A 15,108-nucleotide genomic window follows, 5' to 3' on the forward strand; every position below is an offset into this window, starting at 1 on the left:
ACTAAAAATAAGGACGTAAAGGTTTTCCATGTTTGACATTGAGTACAGAGTAAAACTCAAGATCGTTCTCTACAGCTGGCTTTTAAATAAACGTTACTCGATTCAGTTGATAGTCCATTCAAACGTTTTATTAGTCAAATCAAAATTGGCGATCTTGTAAGAGATAATTTTTGGAAGAAACAAACTTGTGACAAAAGGTAACTGTTCATTCTTAGAAGTCGGAGTTTCAATAAGTTAAACATCGATTTCCTAAATGTATTAATTCAGAATTCATATAATATTTTGTTTCTAATTAGAAATTTATCATTTCTCTAATGAAATATCACCCAACTAATGGTTAGAAACATATCATATGATTTTTTAGAAGTAGATGTTGCAAGTAGTATACGAAGGTCGTTCAGTAAGTCCTTAGAAAATCCTAAAGATGGCGCTCGTAGCATGGAAAAAATTTTGTCGTAAGCAGCATTATTGACTAGACAGCTGTGAACATTTCGGCTCCATCCATCGCGTAGTTCGTTGCTATTGACGATTGAAGTGAACAACTTTTGTTTCTTTTGCTGTTATCTACATGATAACCATCTATATCGGTTTAATGTTGTTATCAGTTCTTACAAAATTACATAACCCAAATTTAAAATGAAAATGAAATTTAAAATTTAACTTATTAGTTTGGCTGTGATTCAGAACAGTGTCAGTTCCCGATTAACGATGGACGATGCCAGTTCGTGAATTATTTTATCACGTTTGAGCAGTGTGACTAGTTTGATGATTCCTGTGAAAAATATAAAAGAATCCCATAACCTGTACTGATAATTTGTTGTTAAAGTAGAGATTCGAAAATTATTTATTTTAGTTGCATATTTTAAATTCTATCATTTATGATTCTATATTGGTTTTACTATTGTGTTGTAAATTAGTCTATTTCATAAATTCGAGGACTAAAATGCATGTTTTTATTAATTACGACTTAAATACATCTCCTCAAAACATTTATATCAAAACAATATGATATGATAAATGGAATATCGCGCTGCGGCAATGCGTTCGTTGACTCAAGCCTATCCATACATTACGTGATATTAGTCTGGCAAGGGTTGTGACCCCCTCCACCCTCTCCCCGACAAATGCCCCACCCCACTCTCCGTACTGCATAGCCGCCACTCAATCATTCCGTAATACGCTGTAAATCCTCTCCCTAACTTTATGATGGACTCTCCATGCTGATGCTGAAATAATGATAGCCCGAGATGAAGAGCTCTTAGCCGGACAAGACATGATTTAACATTTAAGGAACTGAATAATACAACGCGATCTCCGTCCGGCGTGAAAACCGAGGTTTCATCCCTCGCAGATGTTTGCCTATCCTTCCCTTGTTCTTGAAGCGAGGGCGTATTTTTTGTGGAAGATCACTTACCCCTCCCAATGACAGCTTAGAATTTAAACTAGTTTGAAGAATTAAGAGTTTGATTGACAGGCTCCTGATCGAAGTACATTTCAACAGTACCGCCAAATTTCACTAAGCCTGTTTGGAATTACTGTAAACAGTTTGCAATTAATACATCATCGTCCAGGCCGTGATCCTGAAGCGCTAACAAGAGAAAAGAAAAAAATTGCTCTGAACACACAATTAACATCCTTTGAAACACGCTATGAGCTTCGCTGAGGTTGCATACAAAATGTTCAGGTTTATAGCTCATTTCATTCTCGACAATAATACGAAACGATTATTACATCCCTCGGCAACAAATGAGAAATTTTGTAACCCTAATGAGGCTTCAATAACCATCAGCCAAATTCCATGGTTGGCCATGCACTATCACAGAACTCATATTTTACAATGCTGAAATGAAGTGTTAAGCTAAATGTTAAGCCTGCAGATGAAACGTTTCTCAATATATCTTATGATACACGTCATGATATGTCACATGATACATTCACATTTTTGTTGATCAAGTTTCATAACAGGGTCTTTAAATTATAAAAGTTCCAATGAGCTACCGAAGGAAGCCTTATGCAAAATGTGGAGTATTTAGCTCATTTCGATATTGATATATAGTACGGACAAACGGACAGAAATGAAATTTTCCCAACCCTCGAGTGATAGGCTTCACTAACGCTCAGCCAGCCAGGTTCAGCTCACTGTATCCACAACATTGACTCCGTTTGGCCAAAGAATGCTCTCAGTTATATATCTTGAATGAAATCATGAGAATTTTAATATGCTGTGGTCTATACTATATATAACTATTTAAAGGACTATAAATAGTAAATATTTTAGAAAAAACAGTTTATTAAATAAATCGTTTTAAAGAATCGAACGCAGTTTATTTCATGTCTTGTACTAAACGACACGAAATTCGTCTATGGCTTTCGGGCATTTCCATTACTGTATAATAATTCAAGTTTTTCTAATACTCTCCTTTCTTGCCTGCCTGTAACCATTATTTGTAAGGATGTACAATTATTTCCTAGAAGTCTCTATCCTGCAAATGCAATTGTAGTACAAGACATACTATTTACATCGTAGATAAGTTTCAGTGATACTAACGCTGTCAATTACATTCTTGCACTTCCAAGACATGAGTCTGTACATACTCTCTTTTCCACCGAGGCGTCGGGATCAGTATTAAAGGCGAGGGTGTAATTGAAGGCCAGCGCCAATTGAAGCGACAAGTGATAGATCAGTGCCATTGCCGACGACGTCTTCTATGTTGTGCTATCCGGTATTCCTCCTGTAGAAGAGCTTGTGTCCTTCCACCGCCTCGTCTTCTTCTTCTGTGCCATGAGGTGACTCTTACCATGTGCTTCCTCTCCATCATCTGCGCCGTTAGGAGACCTCTTTGTTGTCACGACGATGACGAGGTGTGGAATATTTTGATACAAAAAGCCTAATTGCATTATAACAAGTTTTTCTTATAAATGTATCTGTACTATATAATAATTAAGTTTTAAATTATTTCGGACAGCTAGATCTGAACTTGCACTGTACGTATTTGAATTATTGGTACGTAATTAGAAAGCCTTATTTCTCCACAGATTGTAAGACTTTTTAACAACATAGTGAAACTACGTATTTCAATGGTTTCTAAATAAAGTACATTGATACAAATTTTGCAGATCAAAAACACAAATTGAATCTGATTTTTGCGGAGCGTAGGCGGTTCACATTGGGAGTAGTCGGTGCCGAACGTGGACCGGTGGGAAGCAGAGCCTAAAATGAAACGCAGGCAAAAAATAAATCGTTCTAGCACACCATTGCAGTGACTCCATTTGATTTTAATGGATGGTTCGGTCTATCCATTCCTGAATGGGACAGGCAGCGTTCGTTCAAATCGCTGGTTATCTGATTTTTCCTGGATTTTTGGTAAAATCCGGTCAATTTTCTAGTCCTTAACGTTCTTTGATAAAGATTACAACTAAATATTTCGTAGCACAAAGCTAATGTTACGATTTGAAAATCTAACAACCCGCATTACAAATACATAAATATCGTAAAAATAATGTTAATTTGCTGTTTGAAAATATTTTTGAAAACTAATTTTAATGCGACATATTATTGCAATTATTACAAAAATAACAGTTATTAGAGTTGTGAACACTGTATTCTCCAATAGAGTTCTAATAAGAGTCTCATAATAAGATTGATCCAAAGCTAAGTTAGGTAAACACGTTCGAACACATCGCCATATCTCATACAAGAGAGAAGTGACAACAGAATAATAGTTTGTTGATTCTCTTAACATGAAGAAGCGAAAACCGATCCCTTGGAGGACGCCACGTCGAGTCGGGAAGACGATCGATACAAAGGAGTACATCGCTCGGGTGAGGTCTTTGTTGTATGTTTTATTTACACAATATTGCTATTTATTATATAAAATGGATTTTATTATAATTATAACGAGTGGTTACAGACGTTTGCATGGTAGGCTAATAACAAACTTTACTTTTATATCAAGTATCCATGAAATACTGGTTATGTTTAAAACACAATACATTGCAAATAATTATTATTCCTCAACGGAGATAACATTTTGACAAAGTTTTTAGATATACAAATATATTGACACATTTATAAACATTTTGTTTCGGGTCTGGAGCGTTTCTTCTAACACGTTAACTAACTAATGCTCATTCAAAGTCCAGTGACGATTTTAGTAGATCTTTTCCTTGAAAAAATACAGTAAGTAATGAGTATTATATTCATAAAATTTCTCTCCAAGTTAATCGTCGTTTGAGAATGTGTAAGAAACCTGGCAACGCTGCCAAACAATACTAAAAAGACGACCGAAGCTTTAGTAGCGCGGCAGCAATAAATAATTCCTGGAGATTTTTGCAATCATAAGTTACAGTGCGGCGCAATAGATAACGAGAGAGATATGGCAACACTGCTGAAGGAGCTCGTGACGTAACAGAGCCGCAGCAACAGTTTATATTGCTAGGTTAGCTCTATTAATTGCGCGGATCTTCAAATTAACATATTCCCAGCCCTCGCTAGTATAATAGTACACGTCCTTGCATAACCTGCTTAAACCCGTTTCATGTGTCAAGTTAATCCAGCGGTAGGAAATTACGGTGGCCTTTTGTTATTTATTAAATCAACAAACTTGCACAACTTCAAACACCACCAGAATTAGTGTGACTGACGATCCTTGATTTCAGAGAAAAATCCTCTATCGATTTCCAGGAATAATAGGCAATATTCTTTGAAAATTAGCTCTAGCTTATCAACTTTCACATTTTTTAAATCAAACCCTTCGCTTACCGAAGGCGATTTTCGTTCGCTTAGAAAAGGATAGTGCCAAGGCGCATATGGTACGAGGGTACTTAGGCCTCCTCTCATGAGTATGATTATCATTCCACGAAACATCTAAAACTACAATTAAACTCTTTTTATAATGCAATAAGTTCATTTGCACGGCCCAAAAATGCCAAACAATCCACAACACTGTCTGAACACAGGCTCTGCTAACGGTACAAATTTATTTTAATTTTTGGTTTGAGACCATTATAAGACAGGGTTGTCCATCAAAACCCGAATATTTGCTGTTGTACGTACGTTGCGTGGGTGGAGATTTTCGTTCATTCTACAGGCCCAAAAAGGAATCAACCAATTTGTATCCAGTTAACAACATCTATCCTTCTTAAGTATATTAATCCCTCGTTTTAAATATTGTGGATTGTTGATTTAATTATACGATTGTTGAACAAAAGAAATATTATATGAGGAACAAAATGCCCTCCTCTTAAAATAACTCATATTTGAAGCTTAAGAGCCATTTATCTCAAATGGGTTCATCCACACATTGTGTATTTTAAAAGTTTCGAAATAATCCTTGTGCAGTGATGCCCAACCGATTCAAATAGCAACCTGATTTTTAATTTTTATAATTAAATTGGCATGTTCTAGTGATACCTCCTTTTCATATTTTTACTTCGCTGCATTATTTGGAATGTTTCGCCTACTTGGGCCTTTAGGAGTTTTGTTTGTATTTGAATTTTTATGCTTGTTTATTTGTTTATAACTTCTTACAATTACTACAGAGATTTTTTTTTATACGAGTATAATTCTTTTTATATGCATTCATAAGCACCGGTGAGTGGTATCATTAGAAGAAACTGAACACTTGAGATAATGGAACTAGTTGCTACTTGCTTATCATTGATTATTGGAATCCTTAATATTAGTATATGCAAAGAGGATTAAATATCACTACATGGAAAATGTGTGCCTTTAATTCTTGCGTTACTTTTATCGTTGCTCCCAAATATAACCTAGACTACCGACTGGTAACCCAAACTGAAGTATTTATTTTAATTACTTATTCTCTCTCTGCAATACATTTTTTAATATCTATAAGCCATACCATACATATGCTTTAGACTACCTCGGAGAATACGCAAGGGTCCCTTCTTAGTTCAGATCTTTAAAACGCCACCTACGAAGGCTTGTTGCGAGTGGTCATGCCAAGGATCTTGATGAACTGTTCTGCCAAACCAAGTGACATTTTCAGAACAAAAACAGCAAACTGTGGATGAGGTGGAGCTGGTTGATGGCCACCGTCTATTTTTAAGAAAACACTGTCTGTTGATGTCTAAAGTTCAGTAGGTATTTGTTCAGTCGCTGTATGGTGCAGAAGACTAGGCGGACGCCCGTAACAGCAGAAACTTAGTGTGGAAGTACAGTGTTGTGGGAGCATTGAGGGTGGCTTCCGCCTAGGAAATCAGATTTTAACCAACAGTGTTCGTGGTGCTATGTGTTCTTAAAATAACATTAGAGTTAATATCCAGAGAAGAGAAGACACCCCTCTTCACAAGAGTCAAGGCTCATGAGATGATATGAGACGACGGACAGCAGCTTCAGTCTCTGAATGTTATAAGCTGAATCTGGTGACTTGTCTGAATCTTATGTATATTAAATTCTTTTTACTTGAATAAAGTGGTAGGATATGAGCTATTTGAGGAAAATGTGGTGATCTCCGCTTCGAGAACGTCGTTGAAGCAACGCAGCAAGGGAATTATATGTGGCCATGAGAGGCAAATTACATTCGGCAATTCTATTGGCTAAAAATGTAGATCTTGGTCGCCTTAGGAGAAATGGTTTCAAGCAGCAGCTATTTATCCTGCTCAGTGGAGTTTTTCGTTTAATCTGGTATTGTGTATCAAATGGTGCCAGGCTAGGGTCGTATACTGAAGAGAAGAAATTTTATGGATAGTTTATCTAACAGGAATTCAACTATCAAAGACAATTTAACCCCAGACAACCCACTGAGGTTAACAGCAGGGTCGATTCACAGACTGTTGAGGTCTATACGCGTTACACGGTTCATACACTGTCGACGTATATACACATCACACGGTTCATACACTGTCGACGTCTGTACAAGTTACACGGTTCAGTACGGTCCGTACACTGTCAACGTATATACGCGTCACACGGTTCAGATACTGTCGACGTATATACGCGTCACACGGTTTATACACTGTCGACGTATATACACGTCACATGGTTCAGATACTGTCGATGTCTGTACACGTCACACGGTACAGAAACTATCGACGCATGTACACGTCACACGGTTCGTACACTGTCGACGTACATACACATCACACGGTTCATACACTGTCGACGTCTGTACACGTCACACGGTACAGGCACTATCGACGTATTTACACGTCACACGGTTCGTACACTGTCAACGTATATACGCGTCACACGGTTCAGATACTGTCGACGTATATACGCGTCACACGGTTTATACACTGTCGACGTACAGTGAATAAACCGTGTGTATATATATATATATACATATATATATATATATATATATATATATATATATATATAGGTCACACGGTTTATACACTGTCGATTTCTATACACGTCACACAGTTCATACACTGTCGACGTATATACACGTCACACGGTTCGTGCACTGTACCGTCTATTTTCGTATCACAATTCGCACACTGACTACCACTGTATAGAATCGACATAACACATTTGACGGACGTTATTCTAATAACGAGTAAGAATTGGCACCTAAATTTGTTTTACAGGATCTTTACTTTCAAGTGTTGCTATTTACATGAACACTTTTCTAACTTTTTTGCACTATTTCAAGTGAGAACTGTTTCATATTGTTAAAAAACACATTAATGTCTTAGTACATTTTTACAATAGCTTTGATCTTGTGGAATTGTTGAAGACAACTAAACCCAAGTTTAATTGTTATATTGAGGTTTTTTGTAAACCTAACTATATTCCAGCTTAAGTGAGCCCTAGGTTTTAAATTTTGGATGAGCATGGCTATTTTATATGACAATAAATAATTTTCTCAGCATATTGTTAAAACTATGCTAACTGTTCTAGACTATTGTATCAATTCATCAACATTAAAAACCATGCTATATTTTATTGGATTTTGGTATTGGCTTTTATTCGATACCGCCTGTAAAGAGGGCACATTACGCGGTGCAGTATTGATGGGACGGGATAAATGCACAATTGTTCCGGCGCCAACTTAAGAATACCGCACATAGCCCCACCACCACCACCCCCCCCCACCCTTCACCATGACAACCTCCTCCTCTGTCTCTTCTTGTGTCCAAGCACTTGGAACCCGACCAGAGCAAATCCTTTTTTCACTTACTCGTATTATCTAGTTGGCGAGGTTTCCCACTATCCGACGTACTTTCAAAAGATATTTAATTTATTTTATGCTGAGTATGTAATGTTTTACTAAATGAAAATTTATTGTAGCATTATATGAGAATAAAGTGACGTAGTTATAATTAGGCTTAGTTGCTGCTGAGTTTTTTTCCGACATTCTGATATTTATATTTGTTGAATAATAAGTAAAAACGTCTTCTTTGTTCTTGCAAGTCTGACAGAGAAGAGTTTCTATTTTTGTTATTTTCAAGTATGACTCTTTGTACGATGCTCGACATATATTAAAGAGAATGGTTTGATGATGCGTTTTACTTACAATATATTTATGTATAAACTCTTGTATTCTTCAAAGTAGTTCCTTTGGAAAGCCACACATCGCTTCATTCGGTTTTCTCATTAATCGTAGCAGTGCTGATTCGTACTGGAATGTCATTCAGCTGGTTGGTCACATTTTATTTTATGTTTTCATTGTTCCAGAATGATGTCCTTTGAGGTGACTTTAAATCTTAAGGAAGAGTAAAAGGTCACAAGAACTCAAAGGTCAGGAGAATAGGGTGGTTGAGGAAGGGCAGAAGTTTTTTCTGGTAAAAAACTCAGTAACTGAGAGTGCAGTGTGGCAAGGCGCATTGCCGTGATACAACTTTACTTTTGACGGATGGGCTCAAGCACATGACCATTTTCCGCAGTCTTTCAAGAATTTCACGATAAACCTATTGATTTACAGTGTCCTGCTGATAAACATTTATTATCAAAGAAAGAAAGAAAACAGTAAGGTTTTGACTTTGAATTTGCTCATTCTTGCCTTTTTGAGTCGAGGTGTATTGGATGTGTGCCATTCTTTGCTCTGACGTTTTGTCTCTGGGTTGTACTAAAAAATCAAACATTCGTCACCGATGACAACGTATTTTAGAAAATTAGCATCTCTTTTAATTTGTCCCAAAAGATCTCAACAAACTTCCATTCTGTTGTCTTTCTCGTTTTTGGAACGTATTTCGAAAACTAGTTTTGCTAGAAGTTGTTTCATATTCACATGACAATAATTGACTAATAAAATTAATACTTAAGGCCGAACAGCTATTTGCCTAACATGCGACTACTTGTCAGAGTTACAGCGTTGCTAGTTTGATAGGAAAAAAAACTCAGTTTCACTACTTTATTTACAGACCTCGTATGCATCTTTTAAGTTAAAGAATGTTTAAGGTTCAAAAGTGATAGTGAGGATTTTTAGCTTTTGTCTAGTACATAGCAGATTTCTGCCACATATTCTATTGCTGATCCGTGTTATTACAAACCTGTTATTGTACAGTATAATCGATTCGTAAAAACTTGACAGTTTGTCACTTAGCAAAAACTGTAACATAATGCAAAGATTAAAATATATACAAATTATGATTTCTCTATTTTTTAAATTGTGAATGTATTAAACCAATAGCCTACGTAAAATTATTATATTCAGGAAGGAGGTATAGACGTTTTAGTGTGATAGAGGCATTAGCACAACAATTCACCCATGGAAACACACACACACACACACACACACACACACACACACACACACACACACACACACACACACACACACACACACACACACACACACAATATATGAATATTCTTTCGTTTTATTTTTTATGATTTACGAATTTTGGAGGACATAAGTTCTATCTAGCAGAAACTTTTGCGGTTTGACGCATTTTAGTTGTTTGTTACATTATCTTCTATCTCATCTGCGTATCTCAACTCTGCTTACTTAACCAACTAAAATTGTTCTTGGCACCTTGAAAAACGAGATTATCTTCCTCTTTAATAATTTCTAAAAAATTATGCTCCCCACTAATTATCTTCGGTAGTCGTTGCAAGTTTCAGCCTTTGCTGGTTTTCTTTTTGAGTACCCTCTTTATGTCGTTTAAAACTTTTCTCTACTGGACTACGGTAACTTGAGTACCAATAGCGAGTGAATAGTCTTCTCAACGTTTAGTTCAGACTTCTTTTTTGGCATTCAAAAGTACAGGACTCTTTGAATGTATGACTATAACTTTATTTAATGCCTCACAGAGAGTTTTTGTTTTAACTCTAATACTTATTTTTACCGAGGACGCTTTCCTCATAGCTTGATGAAGACCTGATCTAAAATCACTTGACTCGAAAAGCACCTTATTAAGTTATTGTTGACAATAGAGTTCATACTTTGGAATGACAGCCAGTTTGGATAAAAACTAGGTTATACTAGCGATTCCTTTCATGTAGGAAAAGCAGAACACTTTTGACGGTTCAAGTATGAGTTAAACCATATGAGTTTACAGAAGTTAATATGGCATCTATCATATATTGTAAAATGTGTTAAGTGAACAAATGGAAAAATCACATAGATGAAAGAAAACCCTATTATTTAGAGGACATTCTGAATGTTTCAATCTTAGATTTAGAGCTTGATGATGTAGAGTTTGTACCTGCAGCAAAAGCTGCTCACTCTTCAGATAAGTGCTCTAAAAATAATTGTAATACATTGTCCTCCACAATTGTCTTCCTAATAGTCTTAGAATTCGTGAAATTTCAAGTGAATACGATTATAAACACCAATAAAACTAAACTCTCAACGTAATACAATGTTGCAGTATTCCGAAAAATAGTATAACATTTCTGGTTATGGACGTATATTACTTAGATATATTAGGAATCACCATGATACTTTATTATAATGGCTTACTTGTAATAGTTATTTCAATTGAGCAGCTAAAGCCAGTAGAGGCTTTACAGAGAATCACTGTGAATAAATTAACAGCTTCGATCCACTTAAACCTTTGTCTCCGTTGGTTTCTCTGTTTCACGTTCTTTTTGCGCCAGCCAAATCATATAGTATTCTAACTGAAATGAAAGGCCCTAGTAGTAAATCTTTTCTCTTAAGTTATGATTATAAATAATATGTGACCAGTTTTTTTATTGATGTTTTGCACTAAACTATTAAGACTGTAATAAATATTTTAAAGACTGTGGGATTGAATTCTAGAATAGGTTTGGATATTTTGGTTAGACCACTGCTTACCGAACGCACGCCATACATTCCGTCTTAACGGTACATTACGAGATCGAGCTATAAACTCTTCACCTCTATTGTACTATTTCATCACATTTTAACGCCTATAACATAAAGTTAGTACTGTATTGAAATACAAAACATAAAACTCTCGTGGCACTTCCGTTTCGCTCTTAATCTATCCTACAAAACCCTAGAGCGGATCGTACACAGTTAGTACGTCACTGTGCTTCAGGTGAAACCCCTCTAGTGAACTAATACTGTTGTGTAGTGGACGCTAACCCCTTCCTTGCGGGCTTCACTGCACCCGGGCAGTATGGTTATTGGTATTTGAAATATTGTGTATTCAAGAATACGGCAACGTAAAAACGTTCTTGCTCGAACAATTCTTAGAAACGCCAGTACACAAAATTATAAACCATAGAGAAATGGTGGTTAATTTTATCTTTCAATCAATGAATCTAATTATTAGAACGGAAGAATAAATCTAACATCGAGAAATCACCAATATACTATTTAGTCTATTAAAAACGCGTGATGTATTAGGGCAAGAGAGAAAATGCTACGTTGTGAGATATCCTCCTGAAATCGCAGTTATTCTTTCAGATATTATGATTTCCTGTGACGAGCTTTTATAGATCATGCAGAACGTTAGCCTAAATTGACTGACAGTTTCAAATTAACAAAACCTAGCAGCATCCTATAAAGAGATACAAAATGTTAAATCATTGCGAGACTAATGGATTATGGATAACAACAATACATGAGAGTTGGTTGTAGGCAGAGGTTATCTAGGGAGGTTACAACAATACCCATACATTGGAATGGTGTTGGTTAAGGTAAACGTTACTCTTTTATTGCAAAACTTAGGCAGTTGTTCATAACATATTTATTTCATTTATGTTACAGATAATTGTTGTTTTTAGATTTTAGACTTAAAAATCAAACAATTAAAAGAGTCTTCAGTCACTGGATTCAATTCACCTCACCTATGTACTGTTACCGCAGCAGGATAGTAGTAATAATTGTTGGAAAAACATCGACTGCATGAGAAGAATCTTAACAAATTCCGGAACCAGACTGCTAATCTGTTCAGACCTCTCAGCATACCAAGAGTCCGTTGGACAAGATGACGTAATTAGAAAAAGTCGCTGTCAAATAGGACGCCGAGAGTTTTGACCTGTTCACATCTGAGAAAAAAACTCAAAGAATAACAATTCTACTCGTGATCTTGCAATTGTGAGTAGACAAACGCAATTGACAGTCATCATCGTCAAATGAGCCTCATAACGTTTTATACTCACTGTCAACTGTACAATTACAAGTCCAGAGGTACACAACGCTGATTAATGCGAGACTCAGACAATTTCTGACTTACCTAACAAATTTGTCCAAGATTATACTTCACCCACAAAGCACTTTGATCTGTACAAAAACGTGCATCTTAACCAGCAAAATTCTTGATTGCATTGTAGAAAGCCTGCAACAAATCCATTATTACCACTGGTCCATTGCCTTTTGCATCAATAAAATTGCAGAACAGATTTGTAAGAGCAGTAGAAGTAAGCCTACTATTTCTAAAGCCTCATGATACATAGATCTATCAAATGTATAACTATTATTAACTGACAATCTCTTTGAATTTGTAGACATAGCGGGCGATATTGAAATACGTCTGAATTAATGAACACTGTTAGTGATTCCTTTACGTTATAAAGAAAATAACCCATACTTTCTTTTCATCAAGGAGGGAACGCCCTCAGAATAATGGTGTGAGGGCGGTTTTTGGATGCAAAACAGAGGCAGAGTTATAAATGTCTATTTAAAATTAAACTTTTGCCAAGTTATTCCTCTTTCAGCCTTTCCTTAACTGGTGTGTGTAATATACACTGAAGATCTTGTGGAATATTATATAGTGAAGAGAATAACGTGTCTATGCAGATTTTAGATATATTACTTTTTTACTCTACTGATATCGCATTCTTTCCAATTGACAAAGATTCGTTTACATTTATTAGTTTACCTCGGCACTTAGAAAAGGTGGAAAATATCTGTACAATTATCGTGGTAGGACTTCATTGCTCCTGCATTGCATTTTGGTAGGTCACAAGAGTCGCATCAAGAGAAGTATCTCATTAGAAAGAGAACCATAAAGTTTTGACAAGAGATTCTAGACGGATCTTTACTAGAAAATACTCTTTGTGAAGGAATACTTTTTGTTGGAGTTATCAATAAGCTATTTTGGATTGATCGTGAGTATTGTACCGGTGAGTGTGTTTCATAATGGGGAAACTAGAATTAATCCGTTCTTCCTGTTATTTCATGACCATTTAATCCCTGTTATAATTTCCTTCATTCTTATACAATCTCATTTTCAAGTAAAGTGGCCAAGTCTATAACTGTAAATCAGTTACCAGCAGTATAACTTCAACTCGACCCCAAAGTAATGTTTAGGCCCAGTTACGAAGTGATGCGGAAGCAAACTCGCGGATTGCACGCAAGGTAACATGCTAATCTTACACTGGCCGAGTCCAATTCACTAACTCCAGTTTCATCCATGATTTAGTAGTTCGTGGCCCGCCACCACATAACCTATTCATGGCAAACCGGCCGCTCTCTTGCCCTACACGAGCTTCTGTGTTTTGTTACATTCACGTTGGACCTTACTGTGCTAAAACTATTAGTAACAAAGGCATACAAGATTGCTTTAGTGTTTAAAAATTGTTGTTGCAAGTTTCGGTATAAATCCTTTGGTGTCGCCAATATAAAAATGTGGATTCCACAGAAGAAAGATGAACAAGACTTTCATGTACGCTTTTGCGTAAGCAAATCTACATGAACAAATCTATAAGCTTGACCGCTAGAGTGACATTCTTTGAATTAACATAACCTAGTGTATGAGAATGGTAGTTAAACATTTTATAGAATATTTTAACGCCAAAACTATTTCTTTATATTCAAAAAAACCAAAGTTCTATCTAAGTTTTGATGACCTTTTTACAATTTATAGTAAGTTGAATCAGAGAGCAATAACTCGCGCTCTGGACTATTTCTCGTTCTAAGTTCGTAGATGATTTAAATTTGGGTTTTATAAAACTCACATATACAGTTGACTGCATGAACTTTCACAATTTGTAGACCCCGATATCGCAAACACAATTTTTTAAGACAAATTGTCATTCAAGTAGCCTACTATTTTAACAGCCATGCAAGTTTTCAATCAAAGTGCAATTAGACCTGAGGCACACATAAATCAAATAAGATACTCCCGTAGTTATATTATAATCTGATTAAATCTTACAACGGATGACTATGTATATATTATTTAGAAGACCAACAATCTACTAACGCGTTTTAATGTGGATATAAAAAAACGTAGAATAAAGATAATTATGTTCGTATTTTATAATGACTATTTCTAACCATCATGCTTCTGATGTCAAACGACGTGTAACATCAGATAGATCTTCCTACAAGTTAAAAACTTTTTACCAGTGGACTGGAGATAACATAGCCGTTTTACGTGCTATTTCAGGATGGTAATGCAATGTTGCACAGTTTATCTGTTGTAGCAATGTATGAGTAAATGAACAAAGGTAGTTGGTATAAATATGAACATTATTACTTCAACATATCACTGCCACACAACCAAATGCCTCATATTTTGGATGATACCAGATTTTATAAACCGAATAAACGATAAACAAATTATATAAAATTCGTACTTTAGTTAAAATCTAAATATTATAGAGTATCTTGATCAAAATATTTCTAAAAAATTAAATTAAAATATATAAAATATAATAGGAGCATCAGATAATGAGGACCAACTAAAATTTATTTATTTTCACTTGTTCTTCAGTAATCTAATCATCAAAGTAAAATCAACGTTATTATATGAACG

At 35.6% G+C, this 15,108-nt stretch overlaps 1 protein-coding gene across 11 annotated transcripts in view; it reads left to right on the forward strand.

The window, feature by feature from the left end:
* LOC124364667 (voltage-dependent L-type calcium channel subunit beta-2) overlaps nucleotides 1–15,108 on the forward strand; it is a 403,127-nt gene that overhangs the window by 321,066 nt on the left and 66,953 nt on the right. Inside the window, exon 1 of one of the 11 annotated variants that reach the window (XM_046820327.1) lies at nucleotides 2,592–2,862. The exons of the other annotated variants lie outside the window; for them this stretch is intronic. Within the exon in view, the coding sequence (XP_046676283.1) occupies nucleotides 2,800–2,862 (63 nt within the window). The 5' untranslated portion in view covers nucleotides 2,592–2,799. Of the gene's footprint in view, nucleotides 1–2,591; nucleotides 2,863–15,108 lie in introns of those variants that run through there. 11 annotated transcript variants of the gene reach the window in all.

Source organism: Homalodisca vitripennis, chromosome 6, assembly GCF_021130785.1.
Source record: "Homalodisca vitripennis isolate AUS2020 chromosome 6, UT_GWSS_2.1, whole genome shotgun sequence".
NCBI classification, from domain to species: domain Eukaryota; kingdom Metazoa; phylum Arthropoda; class Insecta; order Hemiptera; family Cicadellidae; genus Homalodisca; species Homalodisca vitripennis.